The sequence below is a fragment of the Henckelia pumila genome, chromosome 4 (genome assembly GCF_033568475.1).
Source record: "Henckelia pumila isolate YLH828 chromosome 4, ASM3356847v2, whole genome shotgun sequence".
In the NCBI taxonomy this organism is placed as follows: domain Eukaryota; kingdom Viridiplantae; phylum Streptophyta; class Magnoliopsida; order Lamiales; family Gesneriaceae; genus Henckelia; species Henckelia pumila.
In genome coordinates this window covers 5,076,206-5,094,287 of record NC_133123.1, presented here as the reverse complement: position 1 = coordinate 5,094,287, position 18,082 = coordinate 5,076,206, and the positions used below count along the sequence as shown (strand labels likewise).

General features: G+C 34.2%; 2 protein-coding genes across 4 annotated transcripts; one reads left to right on the top strand and one right to left on the bottom strand.

Annotated features, from left to right (window-relative positions):
• The first annotated feature begins 1,091 nt into the window (after positions 1-1,091).
• On the top strand, positions 1,092-5,642 carry LOC140863544 (alpha-1,2-mannosyltransferase ALG9). The gene is made up of 10 exons (XM_073267048.1): positions 1,092-1,489; positions 2,117-2,204; positions 2,308-2,467; positions 2,683-2,900; positions 3,055-3,350; positions 3,842-3,956; positions 4,040-4,178; positions 4,770-4,966; positions 5,082-5,171; positions 5,245-5,642. Exons 1-10 carry the CDS (start codon positions 1,224-1,226, stop codon positions 5,377-5,379), a joined length of 1,704 nt encoding a protein of 567 aa, XP_073123149.1. The 5' UTR covers positions 1,092-1,223; the 3' UTR covers positions 5,380-5,642.
• Positions 5,643-8,480: 2,838 nt separating this feature from the next.
• Positions 8,481-12,356, bottom strand: LOC140862862 (TPR repeat-containing thioredoxin TTL1-like). 3 transcript variants are annotated; one of them, XM_073265899.1, is made up of 7 exons: positions 11,132-12,356; positions 10,237-10,432; positions 9,961-10,145; positions 9,547-9,880; positions 9,256-9,463; positions 9,065-9,171; positions 8,481-8,966 (listed from the first exon to the last, which is right to left on the bottom strand). In XM_073265899.1, the coding sequence occupies exons 1-7, from the start codon at positions 12,034-12,036 to the stop codon at positions 8,814-8,816; spliced, it is 2,088 nt and encodes a 695-aa protein (XP_073122000.1). In that variant the 5' UTR covers positions 12,037-12,356; the 3' UTR covers positions 8,481-8,813. The 3 variants fall into 3 exon arrangements, 2 of the variants coding, with proteins under 2 accessions (XP_073122000.1, XP_073122001.1); XM_073265900.1 differs by having other exon boundaries at positions 9,256-9,460; XR_012143805.1 differs by having other exon boundaries at positions 8,829-8,966; positions 9,065-9,181.
• Positions 12,357-18,082: the final 5,726 nt, after the last annotated feature.

Genomic DNA, 18,082 nt, shown 5'->3' with positions numbered 1-18,082 from the left:
CTGTACAATGTCCCAAATTTGAGACATATCTCGAGTCTGTTCCAAAACTAAATTCGTTATATAAGTCTGATGTAAATAAGTGCTCAAACTTTGATGAAGTTCATTAAACATAAAATCAAGCAATACAGGTGAATAGGAAATACACACCTATCAAATTTTTTTTTTATTTTAAAAATAACAGCTTAAATGAATTTGTTAAAATGTTAATAAATATTAAATACCGAATAAAATATAGTAGAAAACTGTGATTATGATTTATAAATATGGCCAAGATGAAAAAGATTTTGAGTATTTGAAAGTGTGGAGAAAATGATGACCAACATAAGAATTTTTTTGAGAGTACCAACAAAAGAATTAAGGTGAAAGTTAACTTAGTTTTTTTTTTTTCCAAACACCAATAACGTAGGTTGAAATATAAAATGACCATTATTTTATGTGTCATTATCAATAAAAATAGAGATTTATAAGAATTATGTTGTACGGTTGGAGGGTTTTCTCCTATCATTTTCTCACCACATTATTGTATGGGATGTGGTTTAAGAATGTTTCTAAACCATGACATAGATCGATCGATAGCATCTCTAACCACCATCCCATAATTTTATGGAATAATTGAGCTTATTGTTAAAATTAGCGGTTCGCCATGTTAGTCCTCAATTACTTAAATAACTCAATTTTCATTAACTCATTAACTTATAGCTACCATTAAGAATATGAAGGTCTGAATGCGCGTAAATAGCTTCAGAGAGAATCCAGCTACTTAAGGCATTCTATTCGACGCTGAGAACATCCTCGAAGAGCGGGATATTTCGTGGCATTTTGAATTGACTATCTTACCGTCTAACCGTTGATATTCCGAATCTTTACTGAGAATTCAATTTCACCGAGTCCATATTAAAGACAGCGGGACAGTCGTTACACCATGCTCATTGCTCGATTCAATTTGGTTCGGTCGGTTAGACTTATTTTTGAGGGGAAAAAATGATAATCCCTAATTCCCAATGTGATTTTTAAAAAATTATAAAATAAAATATACATGATGTAATCGGATCCAAAATGAAGCGGGTTATAGAATCAAAATGAGGACCCGACTGATTTCAGGTTCCCAAGCCCAAAACTAGGCAGACTGGCAGAGCAAGAGCAAAGAGAAAAAGCAAAAGCGAAGGCATCAAAATTGGAAAATCTGAAGGAGAAATTTGTACACTGAGAAACGGTGAAAGGAAATGGCTCAAACAACAAGGCAGCGGCGACCATCGCCGATGGATCTGCATACAACGTCCTCTCCTCGTCCGTATTCGAGACTCGACAAGCCGGAAAAATCGGGCGGCGACCCCGGATTCAAGTGGTTTTTGCCTTTGGTGTCGCTTGGATTGCTACGCTACATGAGCGCCACATCGAACATCTTGCACGATTGCGACGAGGTCTTTAATTACTGGGAGCCACTTCATTTCCTCCTCTACAAGTCTGGCTTTCAAACATGGGAATACAGGTTCTGTAGTTTTTTTTGTTTAGTAATCTATTAAAGCTCTGATTTTGATGTGTGGGAAGATGATGTAAAGTTCCGCGGCGAGCGATGGTTTAGTTATGGAATGAGTGCAAGATAAATCGATCAATTGCAGCTGGCTGTATTTAGTTTCTAATGTAGGCTAGTTCTAGATATGTCTAAGAATCTTGAAAATCCAGAAGTAATTGTAGTTCAGACTAGAGAGTTTATAAACAGATACGACATTGCTTTTGGATCGATGCCTCGCCATTTGTGCTCCCTATTGGTTCAATTAGTTTGTATTTCCTCTTGAGTTTGTTATTTCTTGTTATTATATGGTTATCATGGCATTAGACTTGGATAATACATCAGTCTCACTTGACAAGCCATACCATTTATATGCAAGTGGAACACACATGCAAAGAAAACAGTTAACATTGTTTGCATGCTCTGTGTATACTCTTACAGCTGGTATTCAGTAATATTTGCGGCTAAACTGGCCTTGAGTTCAAATTTTAGCTCCAGATTTTTGGAGTACTATTTAGTGCTTGCAAGGGATTTTTCTGATATAGTAGCTTCTGATTCGTAAAATACTGTTTTCCGATATTAATATCGGGTGTCTGTCTACTGCAGCTCCCAGTTTGCGCTGCGGTCCTATTTGTATTTAGTTTTCCACAACTTAATTGGTTGGCCTGCTTCGCTGTGGTTTGGTGAAGAAAAAGTAAGTGTGTGCTTGTCTTTAGCTGTTCATTCTTTCAGCTGAAAAAAAAAATCAATTTTCTCAAAAAAAGATCATTTTGCTGAACAAGTAATTAAAATTTCAGGTTAGAGTCTTCTATGCTATTAGGATTTTTCTTGGTCTGCTCTCTGTTATTGCAGATGCTGCCCTCGTTGTAGCCCTTTCCCGGAAGTATGGGAAACGTCTGGCTTCATACACACTTGCAATGCTGTGCTTAGCCAGTGGCTGTTTCTTTGCAAGCACTAGTAAGTAGATCTTTTCTAATCAAATATTTTAAATTCTCTAGAGAATGGCTGTTGACAATTGTGCATGCCCCTTTATATAGGAGTCGTAGTTTGGAATAGGAGTCGCTCTTACTTACAGTTTAGATATGCATGCAGATATGGGGGCAGTTCTGGGGGGATCTCATAGTATTCCCCTTTTAAAGCATTGAAATTTGTTGCTTGGACTTCACGTGCAGGTTTCCTGCCAAGTTCGTTCTCTATGTATGCCATGTCTCTATCATCAGCACTTTTTCTTTTTGAGAAGCCAACAGCTGCTGTTGCTATTGCTGCGGGTGGAGTTATTCTTGGCTGGCCATTCTCAATCTTGGCCTTTCTTCCAGTTACAATTTATTCTCTCTATAGAAGGCTTAGTTATGCATTTGTGTCTGGTGTAGTGACTTCAGTTACTCTTTTGGTGAGTTAATTATCAACCACTGGAGCATCTGAAATTTTGAGATTTTTTATTTTCTGCCTGCATCAAATATGGCTCGTATCCCATACTTGTGTTTTTTTTTTCCAAGTTTTGTATGACTGCATATTGTGTAACACATATTTCAACAATGTTCCAGGCATTATCTCTGTTGGTCGACTACCACCACTACAAAAAGTGGACCTCTTCCGTTCTCAATCTGTTAATATATAATGTCATAGGTGGTGGGGAGAGTCATTTGTACGGTACTGAAGGGTCAACATTTTACCTGAGGAATGGTTTTAATAACTTTAATTTGTGTTTCATTCTCGCTTTGCTTTTCATTGCAATTCTTCCCATTGCAAAGAAGAAGTATGCTCCAGAGTTGCTTGTGATCATCTCGCCTATCTATATTTGGCTTGGTTTCATGTCTTTACAGCCACACAAGGAGGAAAGGTAAACTTTATTCTTCATCCCTCCCTCCCGAGTCCTGAAGATCTTGTTTCAAACTTTTTATTCATATATAGCCTTTTCTAGGATTCGCATGCTAATGCCAACACCTGTAGATCTTTTTTTTTAAAATTCACAAATGGTGATTAAATAAATGCAGTGTTTTTTTTTAGGTATTTGGAAAAAACTTGATAAAATTTTCTGTTGCCAATGTATCTTTTCTGATGTTTTGTAAAGACAAACTGTCCTTTCTAAGTTTTTTATTTGATTCAATTTGGTAGACATGTTAGTTTTTGGAAAATTTTCTGGATCAACCCAGATATGACTCATATGAGGGTCATGCATCTGGTTTCTCAATATTATTATTAAACTTGGAAAAATCCTTAAATCTCATACGCCAGTAATAACCTCTTGGAAATCTTCTGATTTACTCAGTCAGAGTTAAAATGTAGATGAAAATGGCTGCTGACTTTTATTATTATCCTCCGATGTTGCAGATTCCTATATCCTATATATCCACTTATTTGTGTTGCTGCTTCAGCTGTCATTGAGAGCTTCCCCGATTTTTTCCGTGATAAGTACAATCCCCATGATAATTCTCTACTCGTTATGGTAAATTACATATTCGTACACAAATCTCTGGTAGATTCAATAGTTGATGCTGCTTGGAACTTACTTTTGCTTTGTCTCTGCAGATTGCTAAGACCCTGCGCCCTCTGGTTCTTGGACTCATTTTATGTTTCTCCCATGCTAGGACATTTTCCATTATTAATGGTTATTCAGCTCCTTTGGAGATCTATAAGCATTTGGAACACCATGATAATGCAGGGGAAGGTAAGAAGCAGTTATGTGCAGGATTCTTTAATGCTGGTCCTAAATGGTGATTCTTGTCCAATATCATATTATTCTGTCTACAAGGATCAGTTTGTACGGATTTTGAAAGTGATTATGTGGTTCATTGTTTATATGTGTGCTAAGAGAGATGGAATGAACTTTTAAATGGTTAACTCTACTGCCGTCTCCTTTTCTTTTCTTGCCTTTATATTTATTTTATTGTCGAAGTTTGGGTTAATCTGTTTTTCCAACGTATGCATTGGCAAGACATCCATGTGATGATGTCCCGTCACCTGCTTTCAAGGATCATTGAAAAAAAATTGATTGTGTGTAAGGTACCAATTTTTTTTTTCTTTTGTGCTTTATGTGTGTCCAGTTAGTTGAACGTGAGTATCGGATTATGCGTAAGAACAATTAAAAATGCGAGTTCTCAACCTTGTATTTTGGGTGTTAAAAGTTTTATAAGGTTCTATACAGCTGGTCCAGGCCCAGTGTGTGTATGTATTGTACGGATTGGGCTCATCCTAAAATGGTATCCAGAAATGAACTTTATGATCCACACCCGCTTCTTGCTTTGTATGTGCTTTTAAGGTTCTGTCCTCTGTGTCGGAAGTGAGTGGCATCGATTCCCATCTTCTTTTCTTGTTCCTGATTACGTGGGAGAAGTGCGGTGGATTGATGATGGGTTCAGAGGTCTTCTCCCCTTTCCATTCAACTCAACATTGGGTGGAACATCTGCAGCTCCGCCATATTTCAACAACAAGAACCAGGCATCTCATCAACAATATGTAATTCAGTTCTACGTAGTTGATTTTTAACTACTTTGTCATGTTCATTTTGCTTCGTATTCGTTTTACTCGTGATGACTTTCTTCCCTCCCTCGTTCTACCAATATTCTTGCAGCTCCAAGATTTAGATAAATGCACTTTCCTCGTGGAACTACAGCTTCAAAGACCTCATGCTTACCGAGGGAGTGACTTGGATACATGGGAGGTAAATTTTGTGTCCCGTCTCTCTCTCTCTCTCACTTTAAACACTTGTCAATCTTCTTGAACTTTATCCGCAGGTGGTTGCAGCGTTACCTTATCTAGACCGGGAGTTGTCACCTCCCAAGTACCGGTCATTCTTTGTTCCATACCTTTGGCAGCAGAAGAATGTATTTGGCCTTTACAAACTCCTCAAGAGAATACCAAAATCATAGCGTGGCCCAGCTTGTCGCAACTCTTTGCAGGCATATGTGATTTTGTGTTGATGACTTGATGTTTACCATGGAAGCAGCCAAGTCAATGGGCACTTTGCAAGTCGAGGGCTGTACTCGGTCTAAACTTTAACAGATAAGCATACTTGTTTGTGTCTGACGTTTTAGAATAACGGGACTAAATGTACAACTTTGTTAAGAGTTACAGGATTAGATTTGGCGACACTCGTAGTACCAAACTAAATTTGAAGGCCTCAGTTTTTTGATTCTTCTGTTTGCTTTGTGATGCTTCATATACCAATGATATGTAATTTGACATAGTACATTGACACCATATTTTCAAATTGATCCAGAACCGCTAATTTAAAAAGAGTCGAGACCTTAGGTATTGATTAGTATAAAAACTTTATATAAACATTTTTCTTCATTTTCAATGAACATCGTGCAGGAGACGTGTTTGCCTGCAACTGTAGAAATATTCACAGGCTATATTTATGTATCTCAAATTTTTCATAATCAAAGACATGTTTCACTCTATAAAATTAAATGCAGTTCTCTCCATCTTTGTCTATATATATTCAGGCATCACATTAATTTCACCTTGCATATATAACATAAAATGTCTGATCTTCTGCAGAGATGGGCATTTACTTGCGTACGCCAGTTTAAAAACATTAATGCCTCGAAAAGTTATATTTTACTGAAAAAAGTATTAAGCAATCTCCTGTGTCAACCACCGTATTTTGTGGAAATTGGCCGTCCATTGGTCAAAGGAAAATTCCCCCATTTTACTCATGAGTTGCTTGGGATACTTTAGCTTAACCCTTGTGACTGCTGCCAAATTTCAAACAATATTACATTTTGGGGGACATTGGTTATAACCGGATCTCGAAATCTTATAAGGCCATTTTCAACTCATATCCTCTAAATTTCATCATCTATCCTCTAAAATAGAGATTCGTGATCTTTATTTTCAAAAAACTTCTCCAACCCATATCCTCTAAATATTACCAAATACTCCATTTTCTATTTTATTCTTTTAAAACTTATATATTTATATAATAAAATAATTACATAATATGTTTTTCAACTATATTAATTGGATATGGTTAAAATTAAAATCGTGTAATATATTAATAATTATGTATTATAATGTTAAACATATTTAAAAAATGAAAAATTTCCATTTAATGTTATTTAAAAATAATAAAATTACAATTAATTTATTGAAAAATTATTAAAAATAAATAAATTTTAACTAAACTAAAAAAATGAAACACTGAAATTAATTTTAAAAATAAAATGGATCAAATTAAAATAATAAAAATTAGACCAATTAACCAACTAATATTTAATATAAAAACTGAAAATAATATAAAATAATTTAAAATAGGGACTAAAAAATAAATTCATCAATTCAAATGTCTTAAAAATAAATTTGGAGGATGACATTTTCGTAAATATGTCATCCTCCAAATCCTTACTCTATTTGAACAGTGATCCTCCAAATATGGAGGATCACTGTAGCATCTTCCAAAATGGAGGATGCAAATAGAGGATGGTTGGAGGCCAAACGATCCTCCATTTTGGAGAAATTTTCCAAAATGAAGGATGGTTGGAGATGCTCTAACAAATTTGAAATTTTGGTACCAGATCAGAGCGTTTTAAATCCTACGTTGGCTTTACTAAAAAGTCCTAAGCAAATTGCATGCCAAATGCACAAGAAATTGGGCAACTTCTTGAAGATGTGATTTTATTTTTATTATTATTTTTTGCACCCACTTCCTACTTCCTAGACTTTAATTTATAACCAATATATGTGTGGGGACTGTTTGAAAGGTGCCAAGTGAGGCATTAATTGCCAACATGTGATTTTCTTTTCCTTCAACATTTTTTTTCTATTTATTTGTTGGATGCTTTTTTTAGTGGATATTTATTGGATGCTTACATGTGATTTTTTAAAAAAAAAAATTAGGGAAGCTTACATGTGATTTTTGGCAGAGGAGAAAAAAGCTAACTTTCATCAAAGGTCCTCATACTCAGCAAGCCGCATTGCATCTTATGCGCACTAAATTTCATTTTTTTGACGGGAAAATAAGATGAATTTTCAGAAAAATATGGAGCACTATTTCCTGTGCAACACCAATTTGCAAGGGCACTTAATTTTTGTTTTTGTTTTTGTTTTTCTAAAGGTAAAAGGAAGCAATTTAGAGAATTTTAGAAACCATAAATTATTGGTTCAAAAAAAAAAATCTCAACTCATCATGATGCACGTTCACATGATCCATGAGAAATTAATGCCAACATTCACCGGAAGTCATCATAAATAGGCGCAATCAATTGACAAAATTAAGTCATCTATAAGGTACAAAATTAGGTCATATACAAGGTACAAAACTAAGTTAAAAGGAACAAGAAGGAAACTGTTTATCAGCATGTCATTAGGCATAAAAACTATCGCGAGATCATTAATTTTATGATACAGATTTTCTATTCATATGACTCATGAAAAAATATAATTTTTTGTGCCAAAAATATTACATTTCAATTTACATAGGACAAATCGATCTTGCTCACAAATAAATATCCACGTGATCGTCTCATAAAAATCCTACTCGTCTTCAAGATCAACACCGGCGCAAAGAAAGATGAAAATTTTAAGCAATTCTAGTAACAAAAACGCAGAGGAAAAAAGATGCATTAATAACAACTATATTTCGCCCTTCTTCGGGAGCAACTCAATGTTTTGCCCACCAAGGCATCCAATTCCTTGATGTTTTTGTGTGTCATATCTAATTACCGCGTCTAAAAGCCACCTTGACATGCCCACTCAACCCAGTTACACATATTTCTGTTACACTTGATGCTACATTCTCTGTTATATTGATGTCGATTAAGTATCAACCAGTTGTCTTATTATGCGACATGATGCATATTCAACCAGCCAGCATTTAGTTCACACAAGGAACATAAAATCGAAGCACGGTAATTACACCGAATGCTGCGTAAGATTTGAGACACTCTCACTCTTTTCTTCTCTCCATTCTTGACTATTTCCAGATAAAGATCCAATGCAAATTGATTTCACATATTTATCACCACTATTTTCTTGAAATAACATGTATATCATAGTAGCTGGTCTGCTGGAAAACAGTAGGAACAGGTTTGAAAAGAAGTTTTAAATGATCACAGATGGATAAATGTAAGGAAGACAGAATCAGATGAATGAATGAATGAATAAAAGACCAAAAGGGACCTCACTTATGACTCATAATGCTCTGGCAATGACCAGAAATGGCTCCATCGGGAATCTTCTTGTGGTATTAGCGCCTGAGCAGCCTTGTATGATGCAACGAGTCACAATTTATAACTCCCCATGGTTTTAAGGTGCAAGAAGGATTTGTGACAAGCGTATAGGAGCATTAGGCATCCATTATCTAAATACTATAATGTCTGACCGAGGATTCCAAGATTTCTGGACTTGGGCAGACCATTTCCTTCACCCGGATGCCCTTTCTGTAAATCTTGATTGTGGGTACGATTCTAACATTCTCGGCATTGGCGATTGCAGGGTTATCTTCGATATCCACCTAAGTTTAAGATAAACAGACAATTTTAAGGTATTTACACGTGCATTTAAAGACCAATACTCTAAGACCGGATCAAGAAAGAGGCATAACTTTCTTACCTTGAGGAAATTAATGGAGGGATAGCGGATGCATAATGTGTCCAAGAATGGTGAGATATGTTTGCATTGAACATTAGAACAAACTCCAAAATGGACTACAGATGCACCTGTCATTTTCTATTTATGATCATTAACTCGCTACAAAGAATACTCTATTAATATTAAGATGAATGAAAAAATGGCACACCTACCAGATGAAGAAATTTCTGCTCGGAACTGCTCAAGCCCTGAAACGGACTCGACTTCTCCGCCAAATTTCATGTTATAAACATCTTCACCACGTGATTTCTTTAATGCAACTTGCACATGAAACAATGATTCGGCAACTTCTTTGTCATCTGGGAGTTCCTTTCTTAATAGCTCGTAATCCCTCAAAGCTTCGTTCCAGTGCTCAAGCTGCTATATATATGACATTTGACCACTTTAAAAGTTGCAACACAGTAAAGTATGGAAATAGGTTTGGTAATGATAAGTTATTCAACCTTGCTATTTGAGGCAGCTCTTCGTAAGAGAGCTTTGGTATAATTGGGTTGAATACGTAGAGCTTGGTTACAGTCATCTACCGACTGTTCCCACTGGCCAAGCTTAAACCAACAAGCTGCTCGGTTACAGTATAGAACAGGATTCAAAGGATCAAGTCTGAGACCTTCTCCATAAGCAGAGCATGCTTCAGTGAACCTTTCTGATTTGAATAGATCATTCCCACGAACACGAGCTCGTCCCACCAACCTTACATTATCATGTAGAATCGAGATTTCAGCACTCTGAGGATCAATTTGTCGTGCTTGCTCGATGGTAGTAAGTGCACTATCAAACCTGCAAACTTTCACACTTCCAGTCATAGTTTGAACCTACACTCAATCTACCTGAGGGAATACGAAAAATTCTAAGCTCACCTTCCTCGTGCCAACTCAATTTGGGTTCTAACAAAAAAAAGGTATGCCTCAAAAGGCATTCCAAATATCTTACACTGGAACTGCGAAATAGTCCGCAATTCAGATTTGGAAATATTTGGAAGAGCAAAAAAGGCATCATCTAATTGGTGAAGCTTCAAGAGTGACTCTGCTCTACATGCACAAAGCTGCAAATCCAAACATAACCAGTTCAACTGAGGTAAAAGCCTACTAAGGGCTAGAATAAATAATTGCGGGACGTAAAGAAATTTATCAAACCTGAGGTGAAGCATCAGCGCCAGAAGCAATGGCAGCATCGACTTCTCTCAGCGTGCTTCTCCAGTCGCCAACTCTCCGATAATCCGTGCACTTTACTAAATGCTTCTCTACTGACTGCAACTTCTGTACCTCTACAGAATCCGCCTGATGCCCAGGAATACAGAGGTGCTTCTGGGCATTCTCAACCTGTCCTAAACTGTCATGCTCGGAGGAATTAGGTAGTTTTCTAGTCTAGAGTTAAATGAAAGGGAAAAAACAAAATTTGGACAACCTTCAACAAAAGTTAAAAAGCAGAAACTACCAAACCAAATGGAGATAGAATTCATTGCAAAAACCAAGGAATTTAGTCTTTCAACAACAGGCTGATCATAATCATGATAATGCTTGTAAAACTACATGAACCAACAAATTAAATCAGATCGTTACACCGTGGACAAGAGTAATGAACTGATTCCGGGCAATTTTGATGCCCCGTCAGTTTCTTATTACTTTAGACTGCAAAACCTCCAGATATAGCCAATATAGTCGATTCTAATGGCAAAATTCGAAATGCAAAAGCGAAGAAACAAAAAAAACCGCTGCATCCAAGTAATTGACCGGGGAAGGACTTGGCACGACGGGGAACTAAGAGAAAATACAATACCGACATTATCCACTTAAAAAGACAAGAAGGAATCCACATTGTAGAGGCGGAAGATACACAAAAACCATTCATTCGCTGAATAGTAGATCAATCTTTGCCAGAATCCACTCACTAAAATTAAATGAATTGGCATTTCAAAAAACTAAATAGAAGTCAATCTATTTTCCGGAAATTATTGGCAAGAATAAGCATCAAAATTTGAAGTTTTTCACGCACAACCCAACAAGAATAACTCTTTATCCACAAACTCACCTAAGAAGCAAGGATCCTAAGCGGTGATGCGCCCGTGCGTACTCTGGATCTAACCTAATGGCCTCTTCACATTCCCTAACAGCCTCGGCCAACCGATTTAGCCCCATCAGAGCTGCAGCCCGATTGCAATGATACGCTGCATTCCTCGGAGACATAGCAATGGCCTTCTCATAAAGGTTCAAAGCCTCTGCAAATTGACCCTTCTTGTAATTCTCATTGCCCATCCTCTTCACCTCCTCTGGATCATTACTATTGCAAACTCCCATTTTCTTACCCGAATCTCTTGTGGGTCCACTGTCAACGGCAGATTTTGACGCAATACCACCCCGCATTATACTGCCGTGGCCATAATTCCCTGCACCAGACCTCAACACATCGGTTTTCGTTGGACGGCTCACCATGCCGGCTTTCAAACTCCGGCCAGGTGGGCAGATGTTCCCGGTGGGAACTACATTACCGGCGGGAGAACTGACGGACCCTGTACCAGTATAAACAACCGAGTGCGATCCACTGGAATGCGAACGCCTATGGCCCGGCTTAGCGTTTCGGGCCGTTGACGGAGAACTCACGACAGAGAGCTCGCCTGAGTAGCTTTTGGGGTTGGAATCAAGCTTCTTCGGAATATTCAGGTTAGGCCCGGCGGACATTCGGCCGGAGACCGATCCTGACGAACTGGAACTACTGCTCGTGGTGGTGGTGGTGGTGGTCGCGGTGGAGGTGGCCGACACCCGTCCACCAGTTCGGCTCCTGAACGGCGAGAAGGAGGAACCCAGATCGAGCTCACGGAAATCCGGCTTGTTAAGTTCAACCCCATTATCTTCTTCCCCGCAACTCAAAGAACTCCTCAGGCGATCCGACAGCGTCTCCGGACCAAGCTCCGACGTTGTTTTCTTGGACTGCGACATTTCCACTCGCACCCCTCTCTATCTACAACAAAAAAATATGCACCACGTATCTCCGAAAGCAATGAAACCGTATATGAGCAATGTAAAACAGTTAACATAAAAGAAAGAAGTTATAAAAGAGAGAAGGAGATGGGGATCTCGTGATATCAAACAAAGAATGAATGCGAATGCATGAAGAAGAAGAAGAAGAAGAAGAAGAAGAAAAACGGAGAAGAGAAGGAAAGAGAACAAAGGAAGATGAAGAAGAGGTATTTATGTATAATGAAAATGGTGTTTTGTTTTCATGGCTTCTCAAATCTCACCTGCTTCTTCACGAGACACCTCTCTTTCTCTCTCTACATTTACTCTTTTTTTTCCCTTTAATTATTAATTATTTATTTAATTTATTCTTTCTTTCTCTCTAAATTACCATTACTCTCTTCATTCCCTGAATTGTTACAATTATTATTATTATTAGATTTTGATTTTTATTACTATAATATAATGCAAATAATATTTATAAAATATCATAATTTTTATGATTTTGTTCAAATAAAATATCACTTTTACTTTAATCATCGCCTTATGTTCAAACAAATAATAATATTATTATTAAACTCGTCTATTAAAGATTTTTAATGAAAATCAAATATTCAGATTTTGTGGATCGATGACTCCAAGCGTCACTCGTTCCAAAATCGTGTTGAAATGTTGGCTTTTTTTTTTCTTTATTTTGTGGTACAGAGATTTATAATTAATGATTCTTGCGTTTTATTTAAATAAGCTATTAGATATGCTTCCCATTTTTTTTATATAAAATATTGGGTTCCCAAAAATCTGACATTTTTATGATTCGGATGATATCTTAAAAATGCGTTTTTATGACTCTCTAGCGATTTTTGTTTTCTCGATAAACTCTAATTACTTCTTCCCAAAAAATAATAATAATAAATAAACTCTAATTACGTTTAATTATTTTTCCTATATATATATAATATAATATGAATATAAACGGTGACCACGTAGCGACGGCAGTGAATAGTATGGCGAAGGTCCAACATCGCCCAATAAATTGGCCCACAGAGGGAAAAAAAAATGCTTTTTTAAAGCATTTTAATTTAATATTATAGTGCATTTATGTGTATATAATATAAAAAAAAATGCTTTTATCTTTGTTATACGAAGAATTGTTTCTGTGTTTTCTTGTGAAAATAAAATAAAATAAAATGGGATTTGATATATTTATAACAAAACAGCTACTATAAATTTTTCTTGTTAATGTGGAATAATAAATATTTCAACTATTAGCCGATTTTGACAGCGGATCACCTTTTTTCATGTTACTACTGAGTCAGCCAACTTATCTGATTTACATATGAAAATTATTAAATTTATTTTGTATGAATTATTTATTTATTGTAATTATATATATATGATATATTATGATATAATGTGTGTGTATGTGTGTCCCCTTGGATTCCTCTGTGGCTTGGAGAACTTTTTATCTGTGTAAGCAGCTGACGTATGATATTTATAAGCTGGTCCAAGTTCCCAACGTTTCCCTAATTCTGTTTCCATTATTACCCCCACACATCCCCTATATTTACTAAAACGATATGGGTGTAAATTAATGGAATATTTCCAGACACACATGGTCATGGTTCCCACTCAAACTGGCAAACAATAGGCAACAAAATCATGATACACACATATAAAACATATATTTTATATATAATAATAAAATGTAATATATATAATTCTATATCAATATTATCAAAGAAAAACAAAAGTCAAGTTTCTTTCAAAATATAAAAAATCGATTTGGATTGTTATATTTTTTACTAGTAGTTGAAAAAAACTTCTACCTTTAATTTTTTTTTATTATTTTTTGAATCTGTTGAAAGTTCCATCAAAATGTTCCAAATTGTCTTACTCTTTAATTAAAATATTACTTTTGACATTGTAAATAAACAAACTTTTAGTTGATTGGATCTATTTGGATTTACAAGTAACATGGATACACTTGATCTAGAACTTATGTGATTATTTTTTATGACGTAAAAATCTACAATCGTTGTCTATTCGATGCATACTTAGTAACTTTTCAGACTAATACAATAGTACGCAAACAACACTAATCATATAAACTACATTGAATAAATCACGTGCGACGATAAAGATGTTGTTAAGCAAAATCGACCTGATCTTTTGTCAAAAACTCTTCAATTTAATTCTTTTTATCTTACAGTTAAAAATTAATAAGAATGTCATCAATAATTCATAAGATATAATTACATTATTTTTTCCACTATTACGAGAGAGACTGTAGTTTAAACTCTGATTATAATAGACTATAAAAAATCTCCTCTCCAATCGTAATCAATATGGAAAAAAATCTAAAAACTTCGAGTAATATATGTGATATAATAATAAGTCATAAGTTTTTTTAAAAAAATTGACACTGTCTTCGTTATTATTCTTTTAAAAAAAAAAGAAAAAGAAAAGTGAATAGGGATATTATGGGAATATAGAAAAGTTGGGGTGCGGACAGACAGAAGCAGCTGGCCATGTGCGGTGCCAGCTGGCCCATTCTCCATTTGGAATGGCGTCCAGCTAAGCCCATCTAGCCCTGAGCCCTCACCCAGCCAGATTCCTCTCGAATATTCCGGCTTCTTATTTTAATTAATTGTTGTTTAATTGTGATTAGGATCCTTCATCTACCATTCTTTTATCAATTAATTAATACTAATCAATCAATTATTTGTTTACTTATTATATACTTTAAATTTTCAAACAAACAGCTTTTTGCCTCCCAAATCCTAAAAACTAAAAACGTCATTATAAATAGAGTAAAATGTATATTGATACACGAACTATTGGTAAAATGTCATTTTCTCGATTTACGTACTTTTAATAACCCAAAATTTTTTCACTTCATTTAATAATTTATAAATTTATACTTTTATTCCCACTTGAATTAAATATTAATAAATAAATATTTATTTAATTATATTTTATATTTATTAAATATATTTTAGTCCTACATGCATATGATTTATTTATTGACTTTGTGGTTTTATTGATATATAATTTATATCAATTTTTTAAATGAATAATTATTTACATTAATAGAAAAAATATCATTTCATTATATATTATTTATATTTTAAAAATATAAATAATTTATTAATGAGTATTTTTAGTCCTACATGCATATGATTTATTTATTGAGTTTGTGGTTTTATTAATATATATATATATATAGGTCAATTTTACCCTTAATATGAATTAATATTATATTAATTAGTTTTAAAATATTATATTTATTAAAAATTAATATATATATATATATATATTAATTTTTAATAAATATAATATTTTAAAACTAATTAATATAATATTAATTCATATTAAGGGTAAAATTGACCTTTTATTTGGATCATGTACCAATTAAGTCATTTTCAATAGTTTATATACCAATATGACGTTTTACCAATAGTTCGTGTACCAAAATATATTTTACTCATTATAAATATATATTCCAATGTGTTTACACACAAATAAATGTATAGTGTTCTCTTACATTCCTTTTTCTTTCTCGATAATTTAATTTTGTCACACATTTCAATCGCTATCAATACTGGGGTAATGTATATTGTTTCGATCCTTTTTTTTCACATAAAATTTAATTAAGCTGTCGGTTTAAAAATATAGTCAATTTCGATCAACTTGATAGGAAGAATCACGGGCTTGTGAAAAAAACAAAGAAAAAAAAACCAACAACAAATGAGAAATATAAAAGTGAAGAAAATATTGGAATACCACAAATCTACCTATACGATAGATGAGATAAATGCGATTTTAGCACAAGGATAATATTATCAAACTACATTCAACAATTCAATTTTAATTTGATTTTGTGAACTCAATAGATTTTTAACCTCATATATTCAAATCAATTTTGAACAATTAAATTAGCATTGATGTGTTATCCTTTCCGATGGCCTAAACTCAGTCATATCTATAAATAGCATTACACTAATTACGACTTGACATATAATTAGTTTAAAAATTAAAGATTTGAGATGGTCAACGTTGACATATTAGTTGTACTAATAAGGAAATAAATATCTTTATTATATTATAAAACACACCATAAAATAATCGTCTTGGCATGGTATAATTTCGTAACACATTTGGTTAATCACTTAAATAAATACATAATGTCAAATAATTTGTGAGCAAAATATATATTATTTGAGATCTTTATTATTTAATATCAATAACAATCCATAACAAAATAGTTCAAAATTTTATACATATTACGTATATGTCATGCACACTATCCGTATATTATGCTATAATACGTGTGTTTGACCACTAATATACAAGTATACATGTTATGCATATATATATATATATATATATTTGTATGTATGTATGTATGTGGATTTAGCATTAATAATAACAATATAATAATAATTATAATATAAATATAAATATAGGCAAGAAAAAAGTAAACATAATACATGTCACTCCCGCAATGGGCCAATTAGGCAGCCCAAGGATCTGATATAGGTAGATAGATAGAGTGTAGGTAGACCAGTCTATCCATGCTCTACAGTTAGGAGAATAATGATCTGGCCCAATAATGATAACCTGCAACCAAAATTTATGAACGTATCAAATATAACAATTTCAACGCTAAAAAGATAACATAGATGAGATGAGTGTTCAAGAGCAGTCTATGTTATCTCATTTGGGCACTGTCCGAAGAAAAATTCAACGTTCAAATTTGTTTTGCATTTAAGATGGTCGCGCGAACATCTCAAATATAAAAAAAAATGGGTCTTTGAATCTAGCACATGAACAGTACTCAAATGCTAGCATAGACATTACTGTCAAATACATAAATATTGATAAGACGAATGCGAAAAACCCGTCAAAATTTCATCAAGAAGAAACGGTTGGATAATTTTGAATAAAATTTACGAATTTTATGTGTATTTTCATATAGTTTATAAAATTTATAACATTTATGAAAATCTCGGAGTTCCATTACTAGATCAAGAAAGAGAAATTGGATGGAGGAAAGAGGATGATATAGGTGGGATGTGAGGAGTAGCCAAAAATAGAATGTCTTGTGAGGGAAAGCTGGAAATGGACAAGGGTACAAGGACCCAAAAACGAACAAATAATAAGCTCTACATTTTCATTTCTGCCATCAAAAAATGCTTAGCTAGGCTCCATCATGGACAAGTTTTTCAAAAAAAAAATTTGAAATGACACTAGAAGGATATTATACTCAAAATACAATATATTTTATTTTAAAAAACAAAAACAAAAATTTATCGTACACCAAGGACAAAGCTAATGGTTGCAAGGATGGCCCAATTTTTTATACATTTTCAACGTTTTTATTCAAGTCTAGATGTTGATTCTATATTGTTAATAAATGAGATTTGGATCTAACTCAATTTAAAAAAAAAAAAAAAGGTTTGTCTAAGCTTATATATTAAACTCCTAGGCTATTTAGCCAACAGATGTGGGTCAAAGTAACACACCAACTCACCCTTGGGCGTGACAATTGGAGCGTGGAGACAATAACGGGTGACCCAACTATGGGAGGATGACTCAATTATGGGTAATGTGGCCCAACTATGGGAGGGTGACTCAATTATGGGCAGTTCAACACATAACGATGGAACCTGAGTCAGGATCGAAACCTGGTCTCTGATACCATCTTAAAAATCGAACTTGTCGGGAGAAAGAAACTCCATTCATGAATGATCTTTAGAGAAAGAAACTCCATTGAATGATCTTTAGGTTAATGAGAATCTATCTAAAATATTGACCAAATCATTAATATAATGGTCTATATTTCAACACATGTATAATTAATATTGAAGAGTTGAGATAACAAATCATTGAACTATTAGATCGACACTTAAATAATACCTTAATGTGGATTGAACTCTACCATGTTCTTTCAACAAGTTTCCTCGTGAATTTAGAAAATATTTTAATGCGCTTTCACAAATCAATATTGGAAAATATCTCTAATCAT

Bases quoted from the DNA above. Each gene is read 5' to 3' on its own strand.
- LOC140862862 (XM_073265899.1), bottom strand. From the start codon at position 12,036: ATGTCGCAGTCCAAGAAAACAACGTCGGAGCTTGGTCCGGAGACGCTG. The intron at 10,433-11,131 runs GTGAGTTTGTGG...CGAGCATGACAG, and splicing joins TTAGGATCCTTGCTTCTTAG to TTTAGGACAGGTTGAGAATG. The intron at 10,146-10,236 runs GTTTGATAAATT...TTGGATTTGCAG, and splicing joins GCGCTGATGCTTCACCTCAG to CTTTGTGCATGTAGAGCAGA.
- LOC140863544 (XM_073267048.1), top strand. From the start codon at position 1,224: ATGGCTCAAACAACAAGGCAGCGGCGACCATCGCCGATGGATCTGCAT. The intron at 1,490-2,116 runs GTTCTGTAGTTT...TGTCTACTGCAG, and splicing joins TTTCAAACATGGGAATACAG to CTCCCAGTTTGCGCTGCGGT. The intron at 2,205-2,307 runs GTAAGTGTGTGC...TTAAAATTTCAG, and splicing joins TGTGGTTTGGTGAAGAAAAA to GTTAGAGTCTTCTATGCTAT.